Below are 27,567 nucleotides of genomic sequence, written 5' to 3'. Positions count from 1 at the left end.
TTATTATTATTCTTTTAATTGTGTCGTAATGGTGATGTCATCGTTGTACAGTCCTTACCAAAGCACAGCAAAAAGAAGGGGTGGGTAGAGGGGAAGGGAGGAATGTTCTGTGAAGTTCCTCCCAATTCACAGTTTGATGTCTGTAGCCCAGCGATAAATTGTGCTAAAGAGCAAACAGAGAGTTGATGCTTAGTTCAATGGCTGTTCCAAATACTTAAAACTAACATCTCTTAGCAGCTGCTTAAGAGATAAGATTAATCAAGGCTGCATTCTTATGTGGGAGAAAGTGCTCTTGATCGCAAAAGGACCTTTAAATCTCAAAACAAAAAAATGTGTAGGATGTTTAGCCGGCCAAATTTAACCAGCAGAGCTACATGCATAACAGAGCATTTTTTAATGTGTTTTTGGGAGCACATGGGGAAAATATTTCGAAAGGACAACTTTCCCCTCTAACAATGGGAATTGGGGTAGTTAAACTTCCAGGGTTTAACAGATCAAACTATTTTTAAAAACCCAGCTCTTTTTGAGAGATGAGAAAATTAACCTGAGGCTTCCAAATGCAAAAACGTAGGAATACAAAAGACTTCTAAAAATAAAAATCTGTTGGGTGGAAAAAAAGCTGCTCTAAAATGCAAGGTTTCAAATACAGTATAATGTGACCAGGGACAGATGAATGGTTGAGTCTCTACCTCTGTTCATCCCTAAGCCCGTTCTTAAATTGTTTTAAGCATGTAAGGTTTCAAATAGGTGAAAACTATGAATGGATGGATCCGTCTGAAAAACATTTATTTATTTATTTGCTTCAGAACTTTGACTCCACTGACCTGAAAATCAGGGGAGCAAATTTCTTTTTATTGAATGACAAAGGAAGTGTAGCTGATGCTGAACAATTTGGCTACTATTGAGTTGTTTATTGCAGTAATATGAAATAAAATAAAATATATTTAACTAGAGTTGCAACTGTTTTGTTTATTAGCCAGTTGGAACTATCATTATATATATATATATATATATATATATATATATATATATATATATATATGGTTATATATAGATACCTGACACTAAATATGTGGTCTTAAGAATTTATTTGTTTATTTTTCAATCATATTTTTTAATATCAGTGCTTTTTTTCCTTAAAAATTGTTTAGGGGTACTCTCATTTTTCTGCTCATATTGAAATACTGCCCCTCAATGAGGCCAAACTTAAACAAAACGTTTAGGGGTAAGTGTACCGCCAGGGATAAAAAAACACTGTTTAATATAACTTATTTGCAACACACTTGAGATGGTGAACACCATTCTTCCACTTGTGTGTGAGGAGGGAGGCAAACGCATCTTCTTTGGGTATGCCAACCTTATCTGGAAAAAATCAGGAATGATCTTTTCTCCCTCTTTAAAATGGGTGTTTCTCATATGCAGATTTGAGCAGATTTAATCAGTTCTTGATCAATGGCCTTCCCATGCAGGTTTACTCTGTGGGGCTAACTCCCTGGTAAATGGGTGTAGTTTTGCAGCCCTGGATTTATTTAGTCAGGTGACAGCCTAAGATTTAATCAGTTAGTTGGTTTAAAAGGCAGGTTATTAAACAGATACTAGTTTTAATCAATTGACAAGCCACTGTGAGATTGGCCACTGAACTGACCCTGCCAGCAATCTTCTTACACTCATTGTCCATCTTGTTTTCAGTATTGTCTACTTTTATAGAAGTTGTTCCCCAAAAGACTGAAGCTTGGACAACTCTATGTGCAAAACACATCTTCTACCCCTGAGCTGAGGTTGTTCCAGGCAAGGAAACCGGTGTCTCAGTACTTTTCGTTTTTATATGTAAAATGAGGTGAACAGAATGCGAGATAAAATAAAGCAAGTCGCTTTATTTTGGAATCCCAGCCCTCTGTGCAGGAAGAACTGCAAGGAAACTCACATTGCTATCATAGTGGCCAGCGTTGACAGCATGGCTATCCCCACGATGAGGAAGACAACGACCTTCTTGTGGAGGAAGTCTGGCCCAGAGAGAATCTCTTCCAAGGACGGCATCTCTGACTCGGATAGGTTGGTCTGCACCTCCTCTCCCCATGTTTCGCCCGCAACCTCTACCATCGGCGGGGGGTTCAAGATGCCTTTGAACATCTCCTGCAACTCTTTCTCTAGATGAAGTCTCTTCGCCGTCACTGCAGAGGAGAGGGGAAAATCCAATCCACTTAGCCAAATCACCATTGAAAGACCAACCTTGCTATATTTTATTGAATTTGAGAACATACGAGGAACTGTGCTGGGTCAGGCGAGTGGTCCAGCATCCTGCCCTTACAGTGGACAACCAGATGCCTATAGGACATGCCCTGAGTGCAACAGTTCTCACCCTACTTGTGATTCACAACAGCTAGCATTCAGAAGCATTATTGCCTCAGACCATGAAGGCAGAATGCTGACATCGCGGCTGGTAACCATTGATGGGCTTCTCCCTCCACGACTTTGTCCATCCCCGACTCCTGTGGCAGGGAGTTCCACGGGTTAACAATGCACTGGATTTACCGCTTAGTCGTCAAAACCTCTAAGCGGTTTACGCAAAGTACAAAACACACATTAAGTTACCAATAAAATAATGAATTAGGGAAAAGGTTGGCCTTAAATATTTAAATGGTTCTGTCATTGAAGATTCCTGTACTGTGCTACCTCGGGTTACATACGCTTCAGGTTACATACGCTTCAGGTTACAGACTCCGCTAACCCAGAAATAGTACCTCGGGTTAAGAACTTTGCTTCAGGATGAGAACAGAAATTGTGCTCCGGTGGCGCAGCAGCAGCAGGAGGCCCCATTAGCTAAAGTGGTGCTTCAGGTTAAGAACAGTTTCAGGTTAAGAACGGACCTCTGGATTGAATTAAGTACGTAACCAGAGGTACCACTGTATTGGGATTCCTGTATTGCAGGGGGTTGGACTAGATGACCCTCGGGTCCCTTTCCTAGAATTCTATGATTCTATAAAAAGAAAACCAGGAGTTAAAAATAAATAAATAAACAGTATAAAAACACACACATGCCAGATTTATATGTCTGTGCAGGCTTGCTTAAGCACAAAAGTTTTTAGCAGTCACAGAAAAGAAGACTGCAATAACACCTGCCTAATATAAATGAGCAGGGAGTACTAAAGGACACTGCCATATTGAAGGATCAGTTTCTTGCAAGTGTGGGATTAACTTTAGATGGCAATTGTCAAAAGGTCAGTTCTGTTAAAGGCTTTTTGTACCAATTTGACGTGGCAAATTCAACGTGTTGCTATTTAGTCCGTGGTTGCCAGGTTTTTAGGGAGAGAAACTCCTGTCTATTTAATAGCTGAGCAACAGGCAAAAATGCAACAATTTTTTAAAAAGTCATTATTATTTTATTTTTTAAAAGAAAGTCTGGCTTTCTGCCCCTAGCAGCATCATGGCGCAGTGCTCAGGGCACAGGATCAAGAATGGGGAGAGCCAAATAAAAGGCTTTTTTGATGAGCAAATGCTTTTTGATGGAGCAATTCTGGTTGAAATCACCCACCTACACAAAAAGGAAAGGGGAGAGAGTCAGGCTCAAAGAAACCCCCACTCAGGCATGAAACTCTTGCCAGATGACCTTGGAGCTCTCATTGCCTTTCAGCCTTATCCATTTCAGATAAAGGGCAGGATGAACCACATCCTGAAACCTTTGGAGGAAGGGCGGGTTACAAATGGGCAGGAAATAATCAAAAATCCCAAGCACACAGTGATGGGGAAAGCTTTACCTTTGTATATTATTGTATATTATTGCTGCAACATCATTTGCCTCCTGGCCCAATCCAGGTACAGTGGTACCTTGGGTTACAAACACCTTGGGTTACAGACACTTCGGGTTACAGACTCCACTAACTCTGAAGGAGTACCTCGGGTTAAGAACTTTACCTCAGGATGAGAACAGAAATTGCGCGGTGGCAGCGGGAGGCCCCATTAGCTAAAGTGGTGTCTCAGGTTAAGAACGGTTTCAGGTTGAGAACGGACCTTCAGAACAAATTAAGTTCGTAACCAGAGGTACCACTGTATAACCAAAGGTCACAGCCACTCCATGCATTGCTTGTTTGTTTGTTAATTTGCCCTTCACCTTGAGGTCCCAGGGCAGGTTAAAGCACAATATTTAAAACAATTTTAAGCAACTTGCAGTTGCAGAAATAAGGTGGGTCCCCCAAGTATATATAGCTCTCAAGTGTCCACAGCCAGGGCAAAAAGGTGAGCCTTGAACTACTCTTATGCTACTTTCACAGCCATTGCTTCCCAAAAAGAAACTGTAGATTATGAAGACTACTCCAAAATGTCCATTTAAAAAAAAACCCGAAACTGGGACTCCTGTGACCTGTACCTTGCTCTCACCCTCCAAAAGTGGGGGTTTTTTTGGTTGCGTGAGAGCACGGCACCCAAAACAACTGCTGAGATCTCACACGAGAAAATGGGATGTCTCTTAATAAATATTTCTTAAAAAAAAAAAAGGGATGTCTCGTATTTCGGGGGAACTTGAGAAGTGTGGTACTGGGAATTGTAGCTTGGCAAAGGGCAAGCTACAGTTCCCAAGATTCCTTGGTGGAATCCATGGCTGGTTAAAGTGGTATAAGCGGGCTTAAAATGTATGGTGTGGTTTTGACGTGACCCAAGCTAGTCTAGGCCTCACCATCCAAAAACTACTGGACTTCTCTGAGGAGCCTATTTGTGCCACAAGCCCCAACTCCTCACCGTTGAGGTAGAAGAACTTCCTGACCAGCACCCCGTCCTCCCCGGCGATCTGGCAGGCGAAAGTGCCATGGTGGGATCCCAGGGTGGGGCGGATAAGGAGGGAAGGATTGAACCCAAAGTTCAGGTCTTGGAAGAGGAAAACTTTGTTGGTTCTGGTCTGCAGGTGGAGAAGTGGAGAGAGAAGAGGGGTGAGAGAAGGAAGGAAGGGAAATGTAGTGTTACAAGTCCTAAGCAGTAACTCGGAACAGGGCCTTTACTGTGGCTGCCCCTGTGCTGTGAAATAACATCCCTGCTGAGATATGACAGGTGTCCACTACCAGTACTTTCCGCAAACAATCGAGGACATTTTTGTTCTGACAGCCTTTCCCAGATGGTTGAATGGGTGTCTCCTTGTTAGGATTTCGGACTCGTTTTAAATATATTTGTTGTTTTCACATTCATAGCTGCTTTTTATGTATCTTAGGTGTAAATTGCTTTCAGACGGTGGTTTAGAGGATTCATGATAAATCGATGGTAACAGCAATAAAGGGATAGGACAAAAATGACTCTGAATATGGTGTGCCTCTCATGCAGTCATTATTATGACTGTTTTTAATGACGTAAAGCAGCCATGCTGCAACTCTTCTCCCTCAGGTGTTTCCTCAGATTCTTACCTGGATGGAGGCGAATCCTGGTGGATCCTCTGAACACTTTTTTTTGCACCCAGGTGTGGAGAACCTTCTTGTCAAGGAGGAACTGCATACAGGAGGAACTGCATTCAGCTAACTTTCATTCTGAGAGGACCCGTTGTAAGTAATGGCCATGACCCAATGAGACCCGCTCATTCAAATGGGTCCAACTTTGAGTAAAAGTTAGTCGAATGCAACCCATAGTGTGTAGTTGCACAATTTTGCACCCACACCCAGCTCTCCTGGGGAATTTATTTTGCCAGGCAAACTAGCTGTAGGTGGCTGCAGATTGTCTAGTGTGGGGGCTGCTGAACCTTTTCCTTTCCAGCCATTTCTCTGTTCAAAATCAAACACATACCCCCCCTCCCATTTTAAGCAAATCTGTCTTTCTCCCTGGGTAATGGAATATAGGGGGATGTGTATAGATTATTTTCTCAAGGAGAAAAACCTGGTGTGTGTGTCTTTTCAAGTTCCACCTTCAGGCACACAAACATTGCCCCTTCCCTTAGATCAGGAGCAGGGAAACTCAAGCCTGGGGGTGGGGGTGGGGGTCAAATACTTCCCTCTGAGATTCTCTGTTTGGCTTCCAAAACTCGCCTCTCTCCACCCTCCCTCTCCCCAGGCCACATCTGCTGTTCCTACATCGCATCCTCCCTGAGCATTTTTTGCTCAGCTGGAATGTGTCCTTCAACTCTGATAATGCCTTTTGCTTTCCTGGATTAAAGAAAGGGAAGGGTGTTTGTAGGAACGAGCCTCCTGCACAAACACAAAATTTGCCTTTCTCGCTCTGTCCACATCTGCCTTTGTCCCCACCGACCAGTAGCTCCAGAAGCCTGCTAAATAACTAGACAGTGCACAACAGGTTGGTGTTATGGGTCAATGTGGACCTCCAGCTGGGGAAAAAAAGGTTTCTCATCATTGCCGTAGCCTTTAAACTGTATTCTGAGAGCTTGTGATCGCTTGTGCAGATTACAGAATGTCCAAGGACTATCTGTGCAGGCTTGCAAGGCCACAGAAAAAGTACACCAATGTTCCTGTTCCCAGCAAGCAGGAAGCCAGGTGTCTTTGCAAGTAAACAGGGCCCCCTTGACCTTGATAGCGATGGCTTATTGTTGCTGCTTGCATCTAGGGATCACAGATGCATTGTCTCTAGAAATAAATGGTGGTTCTATGCAGGGCCGGGTTTAGGTGTGATGAGGCCCTAAGCCAGGGGTCTGCAAACTTTTTCAGCAGGGGGCCGGTCCACTGTCCCTCAGACCTTGTGGGGGGGCAGACTATATTTTTTTGGGGGGGGGAATGAATGAATTCCTATGCCCCACAAATAACCCACAGGTGCATTTTAAATAAAAGGGCACATTCTACTCATGTAAAAACACACTGATTCCTGGACTGTCCGCAGGATTGGGCCAGATACAGCCCTCGGGCCTTAGTTTGCCTACCCATGCCCTAAGCTACTGAAGGTAATGGGGCCCTTTATATGTCCAGCTGTCCTTTGTCAACAACAAATTGTTGCTGTTTTTTGTGTTGAATATATGATGTATGGGACTTCCGGAGGCGGCGCGACCGGTAATGGCTGCCTTCTCCGAGTAAGGAGAAGGGAGCTCCGCTGTAAACGGGTCGTCCGCTACGGCGAAGCGGAGACCCATTCAGGAAAACCACAGGTGGCAGAAGCCTGTGGTCTCGGGACCCGGCGGGCGCCAGAAGCAGCCCCCAAAACGCTGAAGGGACCCCGTAAGGGGCTCCGGATCGCGGAGGGGGTAGCGGCGCTGTGGGTCGTTGCGCAAACAGCGAAGTGAAGCCGCGTTGCTGTTGCCGGTCAGCGCTGTCCTTTCTTCCTGCAACTTTTCTGAACTTTGGAAACTACAACCCGTGAGTAAATTTGGACATTGAAAACTTTCTGAAACTTTTGTCAACTTTCTGAAACTTTTTGAGAACTTTATGAAACTTTTAAAACTTTTTTAAAAAAGTTGAAATCTGGCTGAAAACGGAGTGAGGATAAGCAGGAAGCCCATCTCCCGCTATACTGAACTTTAAGCAAAGAGCAGGAGGAGTGGAGACAAAAAGTTATGTGTTAACTAAATGCTGGCACCCTGTTAAAGCAGTTTTCTGAGTGAAAGACTTTGAGCTATTGACTTTTGCTGGTCATATTCGGGGTGCATTGATATCCTTCTTCTGTGGCACCAGTGGATTATAAAATAAATAAGAATCTCTGGTGCTGGAGCTGCCTGGATGAGCACCAGTTTGCAACTTTGGATACATTGAATTCAGGTTTTGAAACATTCTGAGTTGGAACTGGATACTTTGAAACTGTTGCAGTCAAGGCACTGTAAGAAACACTGTTTTGTTTTAAGTTTTACTCTGCTAAAAATAATACATTGTGGAGGCGATAGACATGGATTTAAATTTATAAGTCTAACTTGGATTTGATCTTTTCCCTGAAGACGTATTAAGCTCCCTCTAGAGGATTTTGGACTTACAGCAGTGACTTTGTTTTACTTTCCCTTTCCCGGTCTCTGTTTGACTATTGTATCTGGGACTCTGCTTTCTCATGGGAACAACTTGGATTGACCTTGGATTACAGATAACTTTGGAATGAGTGGCGCAAGGAGAAGAGGAAGGACTAAACAAACAACTCTAACTTTATCTGCAGCCTCACAGCGTAGATCTTCTGTGCCGGCCTTGCCTTCCACTTTGCCTCCAGACATAGAGGCGGCCTCCCTAATACAGGCAGGGGAGGGTGAGACAGAGGAGCTGCACCTGGGAGATATGGCTTCAGGGACAAGTAGCTCTGTCTTGGAGAAAATTTTGGAGAAACTGGAGGCTCTGGACAAGAAGGCTGATTTGCATACAGCTAAAATTGAACAGAACACAGAAAGCTTGAATAAGCTGACTGGACAAGTTGCACAGAATGCCCAGTCTATTGGAGAATTAAAGGAGGCTGTAGGTGAAAATCGTAAACTGGCTGAAGATACTAGTCAAAGATTGGAAGAACTTGAGAAAGAAGTAAGACCACTCAGCAAACAAGTTGGAGAACATCAGATTTACTTTTTGATGACAGAACTGCGAAACAGGGAGACCAACTTGAGGATACGGTCAATACCAGAGGTGGAAGAAGATAATTTTATTGAATTTCTAACTAAGGAATTTGCCAAGTTTTGGAAGTTAGAGGAAAAAGACTTTAAAATTGTATCTGCTTTCAGGCTTGGCAGAGTCAGAAGGACAGAGAAGCCCAGAGATTGTTTGATAACACTGAGATCAAAGGAGGAAAGGGACAAGATTTTGGGCCTGCACTACGAAAAGTCACTAGACATTTTGGGCAAGAGAATTGAAATCTACAAGGACATTCCTAAGCAGTTGCTGGACCTTAGATCTAACTACACGGAATTGGCAAGACTGTTGAGAAGCAACGCAATTATCTTCAGGTGGGAGTTTCCACAAGGATTATCCTTTACCTACAGAGGGAGAAAGATCAAAATCAAAACAGTGGAAGATAGAGACAAGTTTTTGGGAGCACACGGAGAAGACCTCCACAAAGGACTTGGATTGCCAGCGCCAGAACTTCCAGGGGAGCCCGCCCCCTCGGATCCTCAAGGACCGGAGAACAAGGTACCACCCCAGAAAGAATAACCAGACCTATCCAGGATGTCTCTGCAGCTTTTGAGCTGGAACATAAATGGCTGTAACAGTCCCGAAAAAAGGTCTAAAATTTTTCATATTTTAAAAAAGGAACAATTGGACATTATATGCTTACAAGAAACACATGTGATTAGGCTCCATAGAAAGGTGTTAATAAATAAAAGGCTTGGTCAAGAATTTATATCATCGGATACAGTTAAAAAGAGAGGTGTAGTGATCTATGCAAAAGAGAGCCTTTCACCAAAATTTCTCTTTAAAGATGAAAGTGGAAGAATCCTCGCAATAGAAGTACAGTATCAAGGAGAAAAAATTTTGATATTAGGAATTTATGCTCCAAATGAAGGAAAATCGGATTTTTATAAGAAGTTGCACGAGACCATGCTGGATTATCTGGATTACAACAACGTCATCATGATGGGGGACATGAATGGGGTCGTATCAACAAATATGGATAAGTCACAGAACCAGAACATTACTAAAGAGGGAAGACTACCTAAGACCTTTTTTGAAATGACTGACAATATGGACTGGGTTGACATCTGGAGAGTTAGAAACCCCCTGGGAAGAGAAGGAACATTCTTTTCTGAAGCTCAACTGACTTGGACACGAATCGACCAAATATGGATAACTAGAAGTCTGGCACCTAAGGTGAGGAAGGTGGAAATCTGCCCCAAAACATGCTCCGACCATAACGCCTTGAGAATGGATATGACATTGATCCCAATCGGCTCCTTTAGATGGAAGATGAATGATGGCCTGTTTAGAGACCAAAGAATTGTAAAGAAGGCCCAAAAAACCTTAAAGGACTATTTTGAGATTAATTTGAACACTACGGTGGAAAAAAGAACTATCTGGGATGCAAGTAAAGCTGTGATGAGAGGGTTCTTGATTCAACAGAATTCCTTAAAGAAAAGACTGCAAAATGAAAAGAAAGATAAAATTCTGGAAAGTATCAAAGAGTTGGAGAAGAAGTTAAGATCTAACCCGAAGTCCCAACCGATTCTGAGAGAAATTAAACTTTATCAGGCGCAATATTCCAAGCTGATAAATCAGGAAATAGAATGGAAGATTAAAACAATGAAACAAAAAACTTTTGAATCGGCAAATAAATGTGGGAAACTGCTAGCTTGGCAGTTGAAAAGGAGACAAAGATTAAATACAGTAACAAACTTAGAGGTTGAAGGAAGGAACATTCAGAACCCGGGAGAGATTAGAAAGTGCTTCCAGAGGTATTTTAAAAAGTTATATACTCAAGGGCCACAAGATGAAATAGAGATTACACAATTTTTGGAGAGAAATGGATTAGCAAAGCTGTCAGAAGAAAATAGAACAATTTTAAATGGCAAAATAACACGACAAGAGATTGAACAGGCCATCCTGAGTCTGAAACAGGGCAAATCACCAGGGCCAGATGGACTGACCTCTAACTACTATAAGACATTGAAGGATTATTTGATACAACCTTTGTTGGAGGTCAGTAATGAAATAATGGAGGGGAAGAAGGCGCCTGAATCGTGGAAAGAAGCATTTATCACATTGATTCCAAAGTCAGAAACTGAAAAGACACAACTCAAGAATTACCGTCCCATCTCCCTTTTAAATGTGGATTACAAAATATTTGCAGATGTTTTGGCACGAAGATTTAAGAAAGTTTTAAGTGAGATAATCCATAAAGACCAGGCAGGCTTTCTCCCGGGCAGACATATGTTTACTAACACAAGGAACATCATAGACATATTGGAACTTTTACAAACAAACATAAACACTAAAGCAGTTTTAATTTTTATAGACGCGGAGAAAGCCTTTGACAACATATCTTGGAAATTTATGAAGGGGAATTTAAAAGAAATGGGAGTGGGACGGGGGTTTGAGAACGGGATTGAGGCAATATATTCAGAACAAAAGGCTAAACTGATAGTTAACAATGTGGTTACAGAAGAGTTTAAAATTGAAAAAGGTACACGACAAGGCTGCCCGATTTCCCCATTACTGTTTATTTCGGTTCTGGAAGTGCTCCTGAATATGATTAGGGGGGACCGGTTGGTGGAAGGGATTCAGGTCGGAGCGAAACAATATAAACTTAAAGCTTTTGCAGATGACCTAGTTCTGACATTACAGGAGCCGGAGTCTAGTTTGAAAAGAGTACTACAACTGATTCAAAACTTTGGTCGAGTGGCAGGATTTAAGTTAAATAAGCAAAAAACTAAAGTTTTGGGGAAAAACGTGACAGATATTGAGTTGGAACAGCTTCAGAAAGAGACAGAACTAAATGTGGTTAAAAAAGTTAAATACCTAGGGGTAAACATAACAGCAAAAAATCTGAGTTTATTTAAAGATAATTATGAAAAATGTTGGTCAGAGATTAAGAGAGACTTGGATAGTTGGTCAAGACTAAAACTTTCTTTGTTAGGCCGAATAGCTGCCATCAAGATGAATGTATTGCCAAAAATGTTATTTTTGTTTCAGACACTGCAGATTGTAGACAAGACAGAGTGCTTCCGGAAGTGGCAGAAAGATATTTCTAAATTTGTCTGGCAGGGCAAAAAGCCCAGAATCAAATTTAAAATATTAACAGATGCGAAAGAAAGAGGGGGCTTTGCCCTGCCAGATTTAAAGTTGTATTATGAAGCTGCAGCTTTCTGCTGGTTAAAAGATTGGTTACTTCTTGAAGATACGGATGTCTTGGATTTGGAAGGTTTTAATAATGCGTTTGGATGGCATGCATATTTATGGTATGATAAAGCTAAGATAAATAAGGCCTTCAAGAACCATATTGTCAGAAAATCAGTTTTTAATGTCTGGACAAAATATAAAGACTTACTGGAGAATAAAACTCCGAGGTGGCTGTCACCCCTGGAGGCTAAGGCTCGGAAAAGAGCCAATATGGAGGCCAACTGGCCAAAATATTGGGAGATAATAGAAAAGGATGGTGACAACTGGAAATTGCAGAGTTTAGAAAAGATGAGAGACAAAGTGCGAGACTGGTTACACTATGCTCAGATTAAAGAAGTGTTTAAAAATGACAAAAAGCTAGGATTCCAAGTGGAAAAGTCAAAGTTAGAAACTGAACTGTTAGAACCTAAGACTAAGGTACTTTCAAGAATGTATAACTTGCTGCTGAAATGGAACACACATGACGAAATGGTAAAATCAACAATGATAAAATGGGCGCAGGATATTGGGTATAATATTATGTTTGAAGATTGGGAAAGGTTGTGGACCTCTGGGCTGAACTTCACTGCATGTAATGCGTTGAAGGAAAATGTGATGAAAATGATGTATAGATGGTACATGACCCCTGTTAAACTGGCTAAAATATACCATTCGTCTGATAGCAAATGTTGGAAATGTAAGGAAAATGAAGGAACATTTTTTCACCTCTGGTGGACCTGCCCTAGAGTGAAGGCCTTTTGGGAGAAGATATATAATGAATTAAAAAAGGTGTTTAAATACACCTTTACTAAGAAATCAGAGGCCTTTCTCCTGGGTATTGTCGGCCAGAGTGTGTTAAAAAAGGACAGAACATTCTTTTTGTACGCAACAACAGCAGCAAGAATATTAATTGCCAAGAATTGGAAAACTCAGGAGCTACCCACTGTGGAAGAATGGCAGATGCAACTGATGGACTATATGCAATTAGCCGAGATGACCGGCAGAATTCGAGACCAGGGAGAAGAAAGGATGGAAGAAGACTGGAGGAAATTTAAGATTTATTTACAAAAATATTGTAATTTGGCTGAGTGCTGAATTGGATGCCAGTGCAGACAATTGTCTACCATTAAATTAGATTTAAGGCTGAATTATATGTCAAACCAAATTAAGATTATTAATTAAGATGAGTTAAATGATAATTTGTTTGAAATTAATTTAATAATGATGTAAGTGTATGCGGGAGGTGTGGGGGAGTCCCATGTAACAATTGAGAGATGTTAAATGGACAATGATAAGTGGTGTTTATCTAATATATGCTTTATTTGAAAACTTCAATAAATATATTATAAAAAAAAAAAAAATGAATATATGATGTATGGTAATTTATGGACCTAATAGGTATCTAAAGCCATTTGCACATAACAAGTAGGAGCCTACACAACGCAAAACACTGTTGCTGTATGTAGGTTTTATTTTATTTGTTTTTTTTGTCTTATATTTTGGAAATGTACATCCAGGTTTTTTTCTTTATTTTTTGGGGGGGCCCTAAGCTATAGCTTGTTTAGCTTATGCTTAAATCCGACACTGGTTCTATGAAACGATACCAGACTTTTTGGTGGTTTCAGCCTCACTTTCAAGACGGTCTTGAGACCAGTCAGTTTCAGCTGCCAGGGGATGATCCTCTTTGCAGACTGAGCACTATTCTGCTGTGTGAGTATATATATTATTGGGCTACTTACACATACACAAAAGCATTCTCACCCCTCCTCAGGAACACAGTCCTCCTTGCAGTGAGGGCTCCAAACCGTTAGACTTGCATTGGATTTTGTGTTATTTCCGTTGAATGACGATTTGCAGGACTACACCACAAATCGGTGGAGACACACTTGGAATTAAGGAAAGCCCTAAGAATGGCTTCATCAACTATGAACCCCCAAATCTGGGGTCCCCTCCAAACCTGAGTCAAAGTTTTGCGGCTTTTTGCAGCAAAAACCTTGCTCAAAGCACCTTTGAACAAGGGACACAGTGAGGAGCATTTAATCTTCTGGTATAGAGCTACCTCACAAGCAGGGGGGTTAGCGAGGACGGCTCTGTTTCAACCACCCAAAAGCCACTTACTTCCTTGGCAAATTTCCATCGGAAGGTTGCGTCTTCAGGAATCTCAAACTTAACTCCGCAGCTGAGAAGTGTCACGTCCCCTTCAGATTTCTGCACATCCTGAACTGGGAGGTTGGGAGATGAGGAATTGGGGAGCGGGGAGGAGAAAGAATCAAATTGATATATTTTTCAGCAGAGTAAGTCAGACTGGGGAAATTTCTCATCCTAGATGGTGCTCAGAAACATTGTGGCCTTGTACGCGCTATCCCTTTAAAGCACATTCAAAACATGTTGGGAACTGCCCTGAGATCTACAGACGAAGGTCAGTATACCAGTTTAAGACATCAATAATAGATAGTTTGCTCCTCATGGAGTTACAGTTACCAGCAGTCACAAACTACAGTGCCCAAAATTCTTCTGAGCGAAAGAACATATTTCAAATGTACTTTACACAGGTATGGAATCATCATAGAACCACCAAGTTGGAAGGGATCACCAAGGGTTCTCTAGTCCAATGCCCCTGAAATGCACACGACATAAGTCTCCTATTAAGCTGTGAGCCCAATTTGATGCGCATCATTCACCAGGGCAATGTGGAACATAGGAAGCCCCCCTGAAACATCATCAAAGCTTTAGTCAGTGGCTCTTCAGGGGTTTCAGACAGGAGCCCCTCCCTATCCCAATCTGTAAATGCCAAAACAAAATAAAAAAAATTCCTTCCAGTAGCACCGTAGAGACCAAATAAGTTTATTATTGGTATGAGCTTCCATGTGCATGCACACTTATTCAGATACCAGGGATTAAATGTCAGGGACTGAACCCACGATTTTTTGGTATGCAAAGCATGTGTCTTACCACTAAGCTATGGCCTTTCCTTATCCTTCCAACTCTACAATTCTACAGTTCTCCCCTCCCACATCTCTGTGGTTTCCATAGCTCTCAGTGCAAGTTCCTTCTTGGTACGGTTGGCACAGAATCTTTCCACCACCTGGGCCAGCAAATATCCCTGACCCCGAAAATCAAGGAAGAACCAAGAGGGATGTACTTGGGCAATCGATGGGCAGCGAGCAGTCCACCATGGTGCAAGACGAGCATCGGTACTGGCGAGCCTCTTTCTGGAACCCTGGGAGGAAGATGAAAGGGTGTGATGGGAATAGATGCAGAAGCCAGGGAGGGAAGCTGGAACGGAGGGGCAATGAGGATAGGTTAGGAAAGCGGTAGGTTTGAGCACTCACCACACGGTGGGATGCAAGCTGGAGCTGTACAGGAGGAGAGGAAATTGCATTATTTGTTTGCTTGTTTATTACATTTATATTACATTTTAAACTATTGTTGTTACAGTCATACTTCGGGTTACAGACGCTTCAGGTTGCGCGTTTTTGGCTTGCGCACAGCACCGAACCCGGAAGTACCAGAATGGGTTACTTCCGGGTTTCGGTGCTTGTGCATGCGCAGAAGTGTTAATCGCACATGCGCAGAAGCGCCGAATCACAACCTGCGTGTGCGCTGCGGGTTGTGAACGCTGCGGGTTGCAAATGTGCCTCCTGCATGGATCATGTTTGCAACCCGAGCGTCCACTGTATTATTATCCCACCTGTCATCCAATAAGTTCAACTGAGGTGTTGTCCATGCTTCTCTCCCCACCCCCATTTCATTCTCACAACAACCCTGTGAGGTAGGTTGAACCTGAGACAGTGACTGATCTGTGGCTGCCCCGTGGACTTCATGAGTGAGTAGGGGACTTGATCTCCTTGATCTCCCAGGTCCTGGTTCAGCACACCACGCCAGCTCTCATCTATTACCCATTTATTTATTATTGCAATTTTGCAAGCCACCTTGAGCTTTTGTATTGGATGAACGTATGGGTGGAGAATCTGTAGACATCCAAACATAGTCAGCCTTCTTGTAGAAGAACCTATCAACACTGCTGGGTCAGAACAAAGGTCCATCTAGCCTTTGATTCTATTCAAACATTTACCATATGAAGAGGAGTCCAAATGCCCTCCCCTCAAGGGTCAACCCATTAAAAAGTCTTATTATATCACTCAGGCACCACTTCCTGCCTTTATCTATCTGGCTAAACCGCTTCTGGCTGCTTCAGCTCTGCCGCAGGGCAGGACCAGCCGAAATCACATCCCCACTTCTACCCCAGCAATCAACCAGATACTTCTGTGAAGCCTGGGTGCTAGACATGAAAACCTCTCCTGTTGTTTGCCCCAGAGCAATTGTTATTCCATTGTACACAGTCTCAGAAACTTCTGGGTCTATTCAGCCTTGTAATTAAGCACTAGCCTGGTAGTGGTAAGCAAGAATGAATTCCATGCAAGTGAGTGAGAAGGCGATGGAGGAGGAAAAGCAATGGAGTGTTCTGTTTTCCCTCTTGTCCAGTGTAAAAGCAAGTGGGCTGCCAGAAGGAAACTGTTGGATCAGGCCAATGGCCCACCTAGTCCAGCATCCTGTTCTGGCCAACCAGATGCCTATGGGAAGCTCACAAGCAGGATCTGAGTCAACAGTGCTCTCTGCACTTGTGATTTCCACCAATTGGTATTCATATATTTTCTCCAACACTGGAGGGAGAGCGTAGCTGGAGCCACTGATAGCCTTTAATCTCCATGAATTCATCGAATCGCCTTTTAAGATTGTCCAAGTAATATCAAAGGAACTCCAGCAGCTTTCTCCATGCCTAGCATGGAAACGCAACAGGCTTGTGGAGCTGTCTGGCCATCCTCTGGTAAATATTTCCACAGGCTACTAACTTCTATGGGCTTGTTTACAAGCCTGATTTAGCTATCACGTCTAATAGCCACAATAAAGGCTGAGACACTAGCAAAATATTGTGGGACTTACAAGAGGAGATCTACTTGCATTTTCCAGGAACATGATAATGCACCCAGCCAGACAAAACCTACGCTCAGTTAGTCGCAGATGCAAAGCTATCTTCAAGTTGGAGATAGAAAAGGAGGCTGTGTGGTGGAGGGAACAATGTTTGTGGACTCAAAAGAGGGAACAGGCAGCTTTAAGGCAGCCCCACGTCCAGTTATATCTCTACATTACCTGCTTTGAGCTGTGCCATCTCTTTTTCAACCTGCTTCTCAGCTTCTTTAACTGCCAGGGGATAAGGCACTATGAGGGCAGATGGAGAAGGGCGTCAAGTTATTCCTTTGGATGCAAAAGGCCATCTTGGCAGTCAAAATAACCCCACAATTAATGGGTACCGTATTTTTCACTCTATAACACGCACCCGACCATAACACGCACATAGTTTTTAGAGGAGGAAAATCCGTAGGCATGCCACCCGTAGGCATTCCCTCCATAACACGCACAGACATTTCCCCTTAATTTTTAGGAGGAAAAAAGTGAGTGTTACGGTGCAAAAAATACAGTAGTTGTCGTAATCGTGAGTTCATACTGTACATGGTTCTATTCACTTGCTTTGATATAGGCTAATTGGCTTGCTTTGATGCTATCCTTATCTGTGGGTTTGGGATGCTGGGCTAGGAGCCCAGAAAGGGAACTATCTGCAAGATTCGGGTTGTTTGCCACCTATGCCCTTATGGGAACAGCCGGCCCAAGTGACCTATGATGCCTTGTGTATAAAGAATGTATGATTGTTTGCATGGGACAAGCCATAGCCTTGCTGCAGTGTCTGTCTTGCAGTCTATAAAGGCTGGGATACCTGGCAGGGTGATTTGCTGTAAGTCTGCACCTTCTTTAATAAAGCACTGGAATTGATTGCTCTGATGTTTCTGACATCCCTGTACCCAACCACCCCCACAAACCCAACTTTGGGTCTGCGATTCACAGCAGTGTATCAGAAGTTTAGCAGACAACCTGAGTTTGCACTTTGGGCCTGCGGTTCAGAGCAACTACAACTCCCTCTAGCCCCAGGCAGCATGGGTAATGGGAGCAGTAATCCAAAACCTATGGAGAACTCTGGACTGGAGAAGGTTGGGCAGCACTCTTTGGCCAATGCAGGGTCCGTTCGACTCTCCCTGTCCCTTAGAGCCAAGAAACTGGCCAATCTTACTGTACATGGAAGCATATTTCCTAAGCCCCACCACATATTTCCTTCCCTCAATGTTCAGCCTGGAAAAGAGGAGACTGAGAGGAGATATGATAGCCACCATCAAACATCTCAAGGGCTGTCCCATGGAAGAGGGAACAAGCCTGTTTCCTCCTGCTCTGGAAGGTAGGACTCCAACCAATGGCTTCAAGTTACCAGAAAGGAGATTCCGACTAAACATCAGGGAAATCTTTCTGATAGTAGGAGCTGTTCAATGGTGGAACAGTCTCCCTCAGGAGGTTATGGACTCTCCTTCCTTGGAGGCTTTTAAGCAGAGGCTGGATGGCCATCTGTCATTGATGCTTTAGCTGAGATTCCTGCGTTGCAGGGGATTGAACAAAACAACCGTTAGGGTTCCTTCCAGCTCTACAATTATATAATTTTATGATTTCAACGTCTAATCACCTTGTCTTGTTACGCCGCCATTTGTATGGGGATATACGCTAGGTGTTTATCACTCCTGTTATACAAAAATCTCCAAATGGGTTCGAACTTCAATGTCTAAAACTCCTGGTAGAGGACAAGGATCGAGAGATCACGCCAAGGGTGGCCAAATTTTGTGCGACTGCCATAAAACTTAGGGAACAAGCTGTGCTACCAAATGATTAAGGTTTTAAATGACCATTTTAGGTTATATTTTAGTGATCAAGATTCAATATATATTTTTAACTGCCGCTAAATCTGTATTGTCTGTGTTATACCCAATTGCAATTCAATGTATTCCTGTTGTGTTTTATTATTTTCCTGATATTGTAAGTGAGCCGGAACTGGTCTGTGACCGTAATAATAAAATTCAGCATCACTCATCATAATCACCTTTCCTACCTTAAATATTCAGAATAATTTCTTGTTCTCCATACATGGGATAGGTGGGGTTTTTAAAAATGGATTTTCTTTTTTTTTTGTTAGGGTTGCAGCATTGCCACTGCTGACATATTTTGGGCGCTAAGGAAGGGCTTATCTCCCCTCCCCACCCCCAGCTGGCTTTTGATAGACTAAGATGGTGTTGTTTTGTTACCAGTGCACCACAACAAACCTTCCTGTGGCTGTTATGCGGTCTGCTTTGTTCTGTTTTTTTTGGTATAATGGTGCAATGTATTTATATTTATGTTTTAAATGTATTGTGAGCTTATGGCCGTCACTGACTCCCGTGGGATAAGTGAATTCCACAGTTTAGCTTTGTGCTTTTACAGATAAAGAGCTCTGGGAAAGGAGAGTAGGGACCTTGAAGCTGCCTAACAATGGCCAGCTTCCTAGGCTGCGGACTGAGCAGGCACATGGGTAACCTTTTCAGAGTTTCCCTTGCTATGGTGAGATGTAGGTGCATTTAAACAACAGCAATTCTTCCCAAAAGTTTATCTGTACACGTGAATTATGTCCACATTTTAAGGCAGGTTTATGTCCTCGTTTTTGGAGCTATGGAAATGGGCACCCAATGAAGCACAAACAAGAAGATTTCCCCCCTCTTTAGAACCACTGTTCTTTTCTGATATGCATATTTATGTAGCCTGAAATCAACTTAAAGATTAAGCAGCTGAGAATTATTCTACGCCGTGCTTTTCCTTCCTAAAAAAAATGTTTAGGGGTACTCTCATTTTCCTGCTCATGTTGAAATATTGCCCCTCAATGAGGCCAAAATTAGATTCACAAAATGTTTAGGGGTATGCATACCCGTGCATCCCCCCAGAAAAAAGCACTGATTCTACAAAGTGACAGCCCTGGCTTATTTTCTGCCTTACTGTCTCCCTCACAGTGCCCTTGTGGAACCATTTATAACCCCAATTTGCTTTTTATATTGCAAAACCTTTAAGAGACATGAACCCTTGAAAGCAATTATGGGTGTGATATTGTGCTGCCTTACCTGAGAGTAAGCCCCCATTGAAATCAGTACGACATGCTCCCAAGTCCATGGGAGCAGAGGGCACACACAATTTTTTGAAAAGAGAGAGTTCTGTATTGACATATAAAGTTTAGACTTACCAACACTACAGGAAATTTATTGTGGCAGAAAAGTTTATGTACTTGATCAGCCTTCCCCCAACCTAGTGATGCCCAGATGTTTTAGACCAGTGGTGGCAAACCTCTGGATCAGGGGCAAAATGCAGACCTGTAGGTGCATTTGACCCTCAGAAGTCTCCCCTATCTGACTTTGCCTGGCTGTAATGTGTCATCCCATGCCTGGATGGAAGATAGAGAGGATGTGTTCGTGCTGAAGAAAGGTAAACATTGTATTAGTTGTTCTGCTTGCTTTTGCTTCTGGCCCTGCATATCACTAGGTCTCAGATGGTTGCGCAGAACAGAATGCAGTCCTCACACTGAAAAAAGGTTCTCCACCCTTGTTTCGTACCATCAAGCCCAACCAGCACTGCCCAGTTGGGCTGGGACTGATGAGAGTGGCAGTCCAAGATCCATCAGACGGGAGAATGCTGGATTCTGTACAGAGATGGGGATGCTGTGGGACTATAAATCCCATCAGGCCTAGACAGTGTGGCCAACGGTCAGGAGTGATGGGACCTGTGGTCCAACGAAGGTCCACAGGTTATCCAGTCCTGCACTAAAGCTAATTCACTGGTCACACAAAGAGAAAATAGGCTCTAGTTCAAGGAGGCTTCTGCCATCATCCACACAATAGCTTCTACCCCAATCCTGGGAACAATAGTTTGCTAAGGATGGTGAGAATGGTAGTGCTGTGAGAGGATGAACTACAGTTCCCGGGATTCTTGTTTGGACGGAGCTATGGTGCGGATGTGACCTTTAGGGCACGGTTGAATTCTATGTTCTACGTGCTGTGGGTGCTGTGGCATGGCTACTCTTCTAGAGGTAAAGAAAGGTAAAGGACCCCTGGACGCGTGTGGCGTTGTGGTCTAAACCACTGAGCCTCTTGGGCTTGCCAATCAGAAGGCTGGCGGTTCAAATTCCTGTAACAGAGTGAGCTCCCATTGTTCTGTCCCAGCTCCTGCCAACCTAGCAGTTCAAAAGCATGCCAGTTCAAGTAGATAAATAGGTACCACTGTGACAGGAAGGTAAACGGCGTTTCCGTGCGCTGCTCTGGTTTCCATCATGGTGTTCTGTTGTGCCAGAAGCGGTTTAGCTATGCTGGCCACATGATACAGAAAGCTGTCTGTGGACAAACGCCAGCTCCCTCAGCCTGAAAGTGAGACGAGCGCCGCAGCCCCATAGTCGCTTTTGACTGGACTGGACGGTTGTCCAGGGGTCCTTTACCTTTACTCTTCTAGAACATTCCCACTAGCTTTTTAACAAAAAACCAGAAGCCTTCTTATTGGGAATTACAGGTACCAAGCTACCAAAGGACCAGAGAAGACTGTTCACATATGTGACAACACACACACGGATGCCACTAGCTCAGAGATGGAAGGAAGAAACAACCCCAACCAGAGAAGAATGGCAAACCAAGTTGATGGACTATGCGGAAATGGCAAAATTAACTGGGGAGCTCAGAAATCAAGAGGGCAAGAGCTTTAAAAAAAGAATAGGAAGTTTACAATTTATTGACAAACCCATTGTAAGCAGGTTAAAAAATTAGCAGGATTTTAACCACACTTGTAAATTAACGGAAAGTATGGATAATTTGAAAGGATAGAACTTGGATAGTATTGGTATGCAGTTGTAAATATTATCACTAGAACCCATGGAAGTGATGGGGGGAAGTCAGGAGATTCAGAGTAATCTCGATACTGTATTTGGATCTTGAATTTTTTGTTGTTGTATGTTTCTATTTTAAAAAATATATTAAAAAATAGAACATTCCCGCTAGCAACCATGAGACCTTGGAATAGCGTAGGTGATAAATCCAATTAAATATGCAGAGTTCTGTGCAGAAGATGGAAGAGTCTATACCCACCCTTCGCCATGCTTTTCTCCTCCAGGAAAAAGATCATTCTGCCAAATATATCCTTCAGCTTCTCGATTTCAGACGCATCTTGGAAAGAAGACGATAGGAAGCTGTTGAAGGGCCTGGTCCCTTTCCCATTGTAGCTCAGTTGGTAGAGCATGATACTCTTAATCTCAGGGTTATGGGTTCAAGACTTAGGCTGGGCAAAATATTTCTGCATTGCAAGGGGTTGGACTAGATAACCCTTGTGGTCCCTTCCTACTCTACAAATTCTATGATTCCGGATAGGGGCAGAGCTCGGGAGCACAGTGTCAAGGTGGTGAATGGCATCTGCTGTGTCAGGGAGCCGAACACAAGTTGGAGAACCAAGCAGAAAAATACCTTCAGGGCTACCTGTTCCCTTATGAAGCTGCCAATCTATTCAGATCTTCACCTGAAAGCTTTTCTCCAGGTCAGCCCGCCTTTGGAGGTGAAGCTGGTGGCCACCAGAGAAAGGGCCTTCTCTGTGCTGGCACCACAATTGTGGCATTTCCTCCACACATTCCTTTGCCTGGCATCATCTACAATAGCCCAGTTGCCTGGCCAAGTTGGTCACATTTACCTATGCTTTCAGATAGCTATCCAAGGAACTTATATCAAGCTACCTTATATCGAGCCAGACCATCATTCCATTTAGCTCAGTATCGCTGACACTGACTGGCAGCACTGGGATAACTGACAAGCTATGGCCCTGTCCGTTAAGATCCGCTTAACATATTTCTGGTTGCGGACCTGGAGCGAAAAGAGCTGAACCCCTGAAACTTCAAATCAAACAACTGAGATCGGGGAATCCTATAAGCACCCATAAGCATGCACACTGAACATTGCACATCGGGGGAAGGTGGTATGTGCAACCGCCTCCATTTTGGTCCAGTGCTCAATTGGACGGCACTCACCCACCTGGGTTTTGGCGAAACGCGCAAAGGCCCTTTCCATAATCGGTTGGCAGTTTCCATGCTGGGAAACCCGGTGGCCAAAGAAGTGTTGGCAGACGCGGGCACGTTTTCGTTGGGTGGTGAAGCAGAGAAGGCAAGCTGTGGCCTGTGCAGAAAAGGCTAGCCAGAGGAGCAGGAAATGTATGGTAAGCATTATGCCCAGCCTTCTGAGTGGGGATAGGAAGCCACTGGAGAAGAACCACGCCCAAGAAAAGAACTCTCCAGTGATGTCATAAGGGAGGTCCACAGAGCTGCTTGTGATTTCATGGCTCGCATGCAGAAGGGTAGCTCCAAGAGGGGACCACGGAGGGTCAAAGGTCTTTGCACCTAAAATATTGCATCGCCCATTCATATGTACCCAACCAACCACTGTGCTCTGCAGAAGGTGGCATCTACCCTTTGGAATAATAAATTGTAGAGTTGGAAGGGACCCCAAAGGTCATCTAGTCCAACCCCCTGTCATACAGGGATCTCGGCTAAAGCATCCATCACCTGCTAAAGACCTTTTAAAAAATCCTATCCATTCATGTATTGGATCTGAAATTGTTTTATACATATGTTTTTTCTTGTTGACGATATCACTGTTAAATTGCTTCAGGGTGTTTCATGGGAAGTGATTCATAAATGAGAGGAGATAATATAAAATAAATAAACTACTCTGAAGTAAAAACAAAACAAATGCAGGCACCTCAGAGGTTTCCTTATGTTGAATCAGACCATTCATCCATCTTACGCAATTTTACCCACAATGACTCGTGTTTGAAATAGTTGCATTTCTCTGCATTCAGGCCATAGAATACATTCCTCTTTAAAACTGCTGCACTGGCTTTTTGCTTCTTTTCACCGTCTGACTAGACTTCCTCTTCACAGAATCCTAGCATTGTAGAGTTGGAAGGGGTCCCAAGGGCCTTCTGGTCCAAACCCCTACAATGCAGGAATCTCAACTAAATCATACAAGGCAGATGGCCATCCAACCATGTTCAGTTCTGGGCGCCACAATTTAAGATGGGTATCGACAAGCTGAGATGTGTGCAGAGGGTGACAGAGATGATCAAGGGTTTGGAAGGAATCAAGGGTTATGAGGTTGTGGGAGTTGGGTATGTTTAGCCTGGAGTTGGCTATGTTTAGCCTGGAAAAGAAGATTTTTAAAGAAGAAATATTTAAAGGGCTGTCACATGGAAGATAGAGCAAGCTTGTTTTCTTTTGCTCTGAAGGTGGACCCAAACCAACGGCTTCTCTGTATGCTTGTTGTTGTTTAAAAAATCAGCCTGAATTTAAAAGCAACTCTGCATTTATATGTGTGATTAAGTATGTATTTGTAAATTTATCATGTTTTTAATATTCTGTTGCGAGCTGCCCAGAGTGACTGGGGAAACCCAGCCAGATGGGTGGGGTATAAATAATAAATTATTACTATTATTAATAATATTTTTTCCCCTCTCAAAATCCACATTTTGATGTGTTTAAACTTTCAAAAACTGAATTGCAAACTTTGGAGAAGGGCAAACTCAGGTTGGTTGTTCAACTTCCCATCAACTGTTTTGAACCACAGGCCCAAAGGGAGGTTCGTGGGAGTGGCTGGGTGCAGATATACGAAAGAAGTAGGGCATGAATCCCAGGGTTGTGGGAGGGAGCCCCACGTTGAGTGAAAGATCCTTGCATCGCAGGTGGTTGGACTAGATGACCCTCGTGTCCCCTTCCAACTCTATAATTCTATAAACACAAATTGGCAAACGCAGTTTGGCCAGGACTTCCCATCACTCCACCTGACCAGATGAGGCCTTAAATGGCAAATACCCAAGTCTTACAGATAGTTCCACTTTCTGGGCTCAAAGCTCAGCACTCCAAGGCCACAGATAAGGATAGCATCAAAACAAAGCCAATTAACCCACATCAAAGCAAGTGAATATAAACATATATGAGCTCAAGGTTACAAACAACTACCAATTAATTGTGGGGTTATTTTGACTGCCAAGATGGCGTTTGAAGAGCTACTGGAACAGTTTAACTTTCATGGGCATAGCTGGGGGGGGGGAGGGGAGCAGCTGCCTTCCCTAGATATTCCACAAATATTATTGAAAAGTATTGAAAGTGCTCATTTATCTGAGGTTCTGCTCATAGCTGTCAACTTTCAGATTTGAAAATAAGGGATCAGCAGCCTCGAAAATAAGGGATCAGCAGCCTCACCTGTCCTGGGGACCGTCTACATGATATCTAACAATCCAGGATAGCAGCGGAAAGCAGCGGGAAACGGTCCTGGAATAAGGGAATTTCCCGCAAAAAAAGGGAAGGTTGACAGCTATGGTTTTGCTCCACCGCCCAGCAGAAGCCTATTTATGGGGCATTTTTACCTGTGATTTCCAAAGAAATGCTCAACAACTTCTTTGATTTATTAAAAAATCAAAAATTCTGGCAATGCCCATGTGTCACCTTTGGTTCAGCACATCCACACATTAAGCAGAGAGAGGTTGGGGATGGGGGGGGGGAGAGAGGTAAGGATCAGGTTGTCAGTAACAAAGATCCCTCACTACTAAAATGGCATCACAGAGCTGAAGCCGGTTCAGCAAAAGGCAGCCAAAATTATCAAGGGGAAGGAGAAAGATAAGATTTGGGATGTTTTAGAGGAAAGACAACAGGAGAGGCCGTAGCTCAAGGGCAGAACATCTGCTTGGCATGCAGAAGGTACCAGGTTTAACCTCTGACCTCGTCAGGCAGGGCTGGAGACAGCCCAACAGAAACCCCAGAGAGCTTCTACCAGGCAGTGCAGACAATATCAAGCCACTGGTCTGACTTGGTGTGTGATGGCTTCCTATATTCCTATGAGACATGATAAAACACCATTGTTATATTCCACCCATACCCTCCAACATTCCTCCGATGAAAATAGGGACGTCCCCTTCCATGATAATTTTACTGTTTATACCCCACACATCTTACTGGGGTGCCCCCAGCCACACTGGGAAGCTTCCAACATACATAAAAACATGATAAAACATTAAGAAACCTTCCCGATACATATCTCATGCTCTTAAAACAATCTGCATCTTCGTTCTCCTTCTCTGTGCCTGAAACTTCCTTCCTCCCAGGTTATCTCTTCAAGTTATCTCTCTCAAATCCCTTCTCAAGATTCCTTGGGCTTAACAGTCTCCCCTCACACACTCTCTGCCAAGCAAAACAAAAGCCTGAGAATTTGGATACCACCCATTTGATCACACATTAGCCCTGGCAGCGCCGTTGTAAAAAAAACAAACCCAAAAAGCAAAACAAACAAAAAAAAAAACACAGAGAGGACTACAACTTCTATTTGCTAAGCAAGCAATAATATGCAAATGTGACCATTTATTTGCATGAAATTTGGCTGTATTTGTGACCTCTCAGTGCTCCGAGCATGGACTGTTTCACCTGCCAGATACTCGCGAGGTATTCCATGGGCATAACTAAGCATCTAGACCATGCGTAGGCAAACTAAGGCCCAGGGGCCGAATCTGGCCCAATCGCCTTCTAAATCTGGGCTGCAGATGGTCCAGGAATCAGCATGTTTTTACATGAGCAGAATGTGCCCTTTTATTTAAAATGCATCTCTGGGTTATTTGTGGGGCATGCCTGGTGTTTTTACATGTGTAGAATGTGTGCTTTTATTTAAAATGCATCTCTGGGTTATTTGTGGGGCATAGGAATTCGTTCATTCCCCCACCCCATATAGTCCAGCCCCCCACAAGGTCTGAGGGACCGTGGACTGGCCCCCTGCTGAAAATGTTTGCCAACCCCTGATCTAGACTCTTGGGATTCCTCGGGAAGTGTTGATCTGCATCATCATCATAATAATATCATCATTTCACCCATTTGACTAGGTTGCCCCAGTCACTCTGGGAAGCTTCCAACATATATAAAAACATAATGTATATGTAGCTTTGCAGCTTGGTTTCACATTTCTATAACCTGTTGCATTTGTTCTTTTTGGATAAGCAAAATCTTGCTTTCTCTTGGCTTTCCTATAGCCAGACATTTCTTTCATGACTATCAGTGGCTGGTGGCTCCTAGCTACCGTGCACATCTGATATGCTTGAAAGAGGGCTGAAGAGAATCAACTGCACGGTTGGACTTCAGCCAGCGAAGGTGGCGGACGTCTTAAGCTTAAGGAAACCCCGAGGGCCTGGCATTTGTTTTGGGTAAGCAAGTGCTGCCCTACAGACTAGCCCCGTTTGGGTGCTTTGGGTCTGTGGAATCCCAGCGAGGTGCGCCCAGCATCTATTTTAGTCTTTTGGAGAAAAAGGTCAAGGATTTACCCTTATGCAATGGAACATTTCCTCTTTCCCCATCCTCACCAATCTCATCCAGAGGGTTGGGGAGACCCATAGAACAGATTTAGGGGTGCACAGGGGGTAAGTTCTGCTGTACAAGCATACATCCTTGTTCTGACAGGACGTGTTAGTTGGAAACCATCCCTAACTTTTCATACTCTTAGGCGATTTTGCACGTATTTTTTTTTTAATTGCTGTTAAGACACTATGGGGACCCAGAATTGGATTGGCTGGACAATGGTTTTATTGTTCACGCACCTGTTCCCCACAGGTACCTGTTCATTGTGGCCAACAGGACCCCTTGTCTTAAGCATGCTGGTAAAAGCACCAGACCATTTGCTGAAACAAAGATGCCGAGAGAGAATGACGACGACTCTCCCTGGCAAGACGGAAGGTGCCGCATTGTTGGCACCTTCTGTCTATACACTTATTGCTTTTCTTGGCATTGTGACAGGCGGAAAAGGGGGGAGGCAGAGAGAGAGAATGTGGAAGAGTGGAAAGCCGTAATGGGAGAGAGGAGGGATCTGTAGGCCTCAGACCTCTGTCTCCATGGAAACCAGACAGCTCAGCTTGAAGCTGAGAATATGTCCTT

General features: G+C 43.4%; 1 protein-coding gene across 11 annotated transcripts; it reads right to left on the bottom strand.

The window, feature by feature from the left end:
- On the bottom strand, positions 1-27,393 carry SPACA6 (sperm acrosome associated 6). 11 transcript variants are annotated; one of them, XM_083627641.1, is made up of 9 exons: positions 27,234-27,393; positions 21,710-21,787; positions 16,839-16,907; positions 15,020-15,043; positions 14,830-14,907; positions 13,806-13,909; positions 4,732-4,888; positions 1,925-2,171; positions 1-163 (listed from the first exon to the last, which is right to left on the bottom strand). In XM_083627641.1, exons 1-9 carry the CDS (start codon positions 27,376-27,378, stop codon positions 127-129), a joined length of 939 nt encoding a protein of 312 aa, XP_083483767.1. In that variant the 5' UTR covers positions 27,379-27,393; the 3' UTR covers positions 1-126. The 11 variants fall into 11 exon arrangements, with proteins under 11 accessions (XP_083483767.1, XP_083483762.1, XP_083483760.1 ...); XM_083627636.1 differs by lacking the exon at positions 27,234-27,393 and adding an exon at positions 22,636-23,035; XM_083627634.1 differs by lacking the exon at positions 27,234-27,393 and adding an exon at positions 22,640-22,841.
- Between the last annotated feature and the right edge of the window lie 174 nt (positions 27,394-27,567).

The sequence above is a fragment of the Podarcis filfolensis genome (assembly GCF_964270895.1).
Source record: "Podarcis filfolensis genome assembly, chromosome: 8".
Taxonomy (NCBI): domain Eukaryota; kingdom Metazoa; phylum Chordata; class Lepidosauria; order Squamata; family Lacertidae; genus Podarcis; species Podarcis filfolensis.
The sequence above is the reverse complement of the archived record's forward strand: the minus strand, read 5'-3'. Positions and strand labels throughout refer to the sequence as shown.

Excerpts from the sequence above, each read along its gene's own strand:
- SPACA6 (XM_083627633.1), bottom strand. The coding sequence starts at position 23,026 with ATGAATGGGCGATGCAATATTTTAGGTGCAAAGACCTTTGACCCTCCG. Across the intron at positions 4,889-13,805 it reads GATGGAAATTTGCCAAGGAA|ACCAGAACCAACAAAGTTTT; the intron begins GTAAGTGGCTTT and ends CTCCACCTGCAG. Across the intron at positions 164-1,924 it reads CTGGCCACTATGATAGCAAT|CACAATTTATCGCTGGGCTA; the intron begins GTGAGTTTCCTT and ends TTTGCTCTTTAG.